Below are 3,065 nucleotides of genomic sequence, written 5' to 3' on the forward strand. Positions count from 1 at the left end.
TAATTTATGGTTTTGTATTGTCTTGAGTTTGCGTCATGTAATTAATAGTTCTTTGTTGTTTCGTTTAGTGTCTTTTTGCTCCCTAACGTTTTTTGGCTTTCAATCTTTTGGCTCCCTCCTAGGACTCGCCACACCAGTAGTGTCAAAGACACTCAAGCCACAATGACGTCAGCAGCAGTGACCTCCTTCCTCGCGGCCGCCACTCTCTTATTGGCCGGCAACCATCACGTGAGCCAGGCCAAGACAGTTGTCTTGTTTTCTCCCCCTCACGCCGCCAACGTGCGCACATACACCAACACAGGCCGCGCCCTGGCCGCGTTAGGACATGACGTGTACGTCCCTGTGCCGGACTTCATGCTCAAAGACAACTCCGTCAACGTACAGGGCATCAAAGTCATCCGGTACGGCGAGTATCTCGGTCACTTCGACGACAAGATCGCAACGGTGGCCGTGAACAAATTCTGGAGGAACCAGTCTATGAATCTTGGAGATGTCCCAGGGATTCTCAATTTATTCAATGACATGGTCACTCAGATTTTGTCAGACAAACAACTGGTTGCAAAATTTAAAGAAATCAAGCCGGATATGTTTGTTCTGGTCAAAGTTCCTTTCTTTAGGGATTTTGTTATTTTACCGTACATGCTGCACGTTCCCTTTTCTTTTTTGTGTCCATTTCACGATTATGTTGGACAAAGGGTTCCCATAAGTCTGTCATCAACACCTTTACAACTCAATGACGATTTTCAGGAGGAAGGTATGACTTTCTTCCAACGTCTTAAGAATAGCATGGCTCATTTAGCTCTATTCTTTTTCCACGAGTACGCATCTAGTGACAAACTCGTCGCAAAGTTCGCACCTCACCGACCCAGAATATCTACCAAGGAGATAATGTCCCAGGCGGAAATTTTCATCGTGGAGAGTGACCCCATTATGGATTTCGCTCGCCCGCACCTGCCAAATACCAAATTCGTGGGAAGCACAGCGGGGACTTCCCCGAAAGAACTCAAAGAGCCGTTCAAAAGCTTCATGGAGAAATCTGTGAACGGTGTGGTCGTGGTTACGTTCGGAAGCAGCATTCTAGAGGTACCGGACTACATTTCCTCCAAGATGGTATCGGCGTTCCTGAAGCTGAAACAGAACGTGGTTTGGCGCGTGAAACTGCAGTCTCCTGATCCGGGTAAGATTCTCACTTCTTCCTGGGTACCACAAAATGACCTTCTAGGGCACAAGAACACCAAGCTCTTCGTCTCCCACTGCGGTATGAACGGACAGTACGAGGGAATGTACCACGCCGTGCCAACACTTTGTCTGCCTTTTGAGAGCGACATGCCGTACAATGCCCAAAGGGGCGTGGCCAAAGGTTTTGGTCTTAAGGCCGACATCCGTGAGGTCACAGACATAGAGCTTCTGGCGCTGATGAGAGAAATGCTGGAGAATAACAAGTATAAGAAAAACATACAAAAAGCCTCCGATTTATACAAAGAACTGTATAAGCTTCCGGTGAACGAGACGGCATTCTGGTTGGATCACGTGATGAAGTATGGTGGCGCCTACATGAGGTCAGCAGGTCAAAACATGCCCATGTACCAGTTCCTGGCGCTAGATGTTCTGGCTTTTGTTGCGGTTGTGAAAGTGTTTGTTGTTGTGTTTGTGTACAAGACCTGTCGCTGTTGTTGTGGCCTGTGTTGTGGTAAGAAGAGGAAATCAAAGAGTGATTAGTTTGCATCCAGTGGCGGTGGGTGGACCAAAATTTGGATGGGGCTTAGGTTGCTTCCAGTTCTTTACCACCAAATAGCAAGCAATAAGAATTAAACAGTGATGATTTTTCTATACCCACGGTAAGCCACGGCAGTTTGAGAACCATTCAAACGAGAAGAGTTACCTTTGCTTTCCATCTCTTTGTTCTTAGTTAAATTCTTGTTGATGGTGGGGACGAAGCCGATTCACCTCCAAATTTCCTCTAATTAGTTTTCGTGTGATGAAAAAGTTGCCTTACAAGTAGTTCGACCTGATTTATAACTGTTAAATCTCAGCGGGCCAAACACAAACAAGCTCACCCAGCACTTCAAACATAATACTTCTATGAGTATGAGCTGGATTAGGCTGTGTAGTCGAGAAAGTTGAACGCACCCAACAAAGAACCAATGAGCCCATAGGTATCTGTGTCAGTGGGGGAAAGTGTGTCGTAAACTTTCACCCGATTGTCAGGGCTAGGAGAGCGTGAGCCCTCGGTACAGTGTTATTTTTTTCTCATTCTTCTACCTTTTTATAAGAAAAGTTTAATTAAGGACGGGCTGTGGGAAAAGGGTTCATCTTTGCTGAGCCCTAAAGACATTTGATTGGCTGCTGGGTTACTATAGTTGTAAGCACAACAGTGATTGGATAAGCGAGCAAGCCGCAAAGTTGATCACTCTGCGTTCATTGCGTGCGGTCATAACGGTTTAAACTGCTTATTTCATTGTGTAGAAACTCTCATTTACTTTGGGATAGAGTTGGGGATGGTGGGTGGGGAGGGGGTAGGGGCTCAAGCCCGTGAGCCCTTCACTACCCACCGCCACTGTTTGCATGTACATGTGTGAGGCATCGTGATGAAATCAGGCGCTCATGAAAATCCTGAAATCGAAGATATCGTCATTTTCCTCCAATTTGACCATTTTTTTTAAATTTATTTTTTTTGGCTCAACACTTTTTATGTCCATTTAAAAACAACAAATGTAAATGTTCAGTTTCCAGTTTCTAGCTAATTTTACCTCTGAAACCAGGTGACCCCGACCTCCTTCAATCGCAAATATTTCCACTTCTATTCAATAAAGACATGGGTTTTTTTCCCCAAAAGATGGTCGAATGAACAGGCTGATGATACCAGTAACTCCACACGCCAAAAGATTGACGTGAGTCTTTTTCCACCGTGTCGTGACACATGTACATTATGTGGTATATATATATTGGAGTCCCACTTTATTCCAACCGATTACACTGTTCCTCTCTGTCTCTCTCTCTGTCTCTCTGCCTCTCTGTCTCGCTCTCTCTCTCTCTCTCTCTCTCTCTCTCTCTCTCTCTCTCTC

The 3,065-nt window shown here is 45.4% G+C and overlaps 1 protein-coding gene across 3 annotated transcripts in view; it reads left to right on the forward strand.

The window, feature by feature from the left end:
- The window catches only part of LOC101859948 (UDP-glucuronosyltransferase 2C1), a 3,826-nt gene extending 2,032 nt beyond the window's left edge, over positions 1-1,794 (forward strand). For all 3 annotated transcript variants that reach the window (XM_035970881.1, XM_005102633.3, XM_005102634.3), the window contains one exon: positions 123-1,794. In XM_035970881.1, the coding sequence (XP_035826774.1) occupies positions 163-1,719 (1,557 nt within the window). In that variant the 5' untranslated portion in view covers positions 123-162 and the 3' untranslated portion in view covers positions 1,720-1,794. The remainder of the gene's footprint in view (positions 1-122) is intronic.
- The last annotated feature ends 1,271 nt before the right edge of the window (positions 1,795-3,065 follow it).

Source organism: Aplysia californica, unplaced genomic scaffold, assembly GCF_000002075.1.
Source record: "Aplysia californica isolate F4 #8 unplaced genomic scaffold, AplCal3.0 scaffold00333, whole genome shotgun sequence".
Classification (NCBI taxonomy): domain Eukaryota; kingdom Metazoa; phylum Mollusca; class Gastropoda; order Aplysiida; family Aplysiidae; genus Aplysia; species Aplysia californica.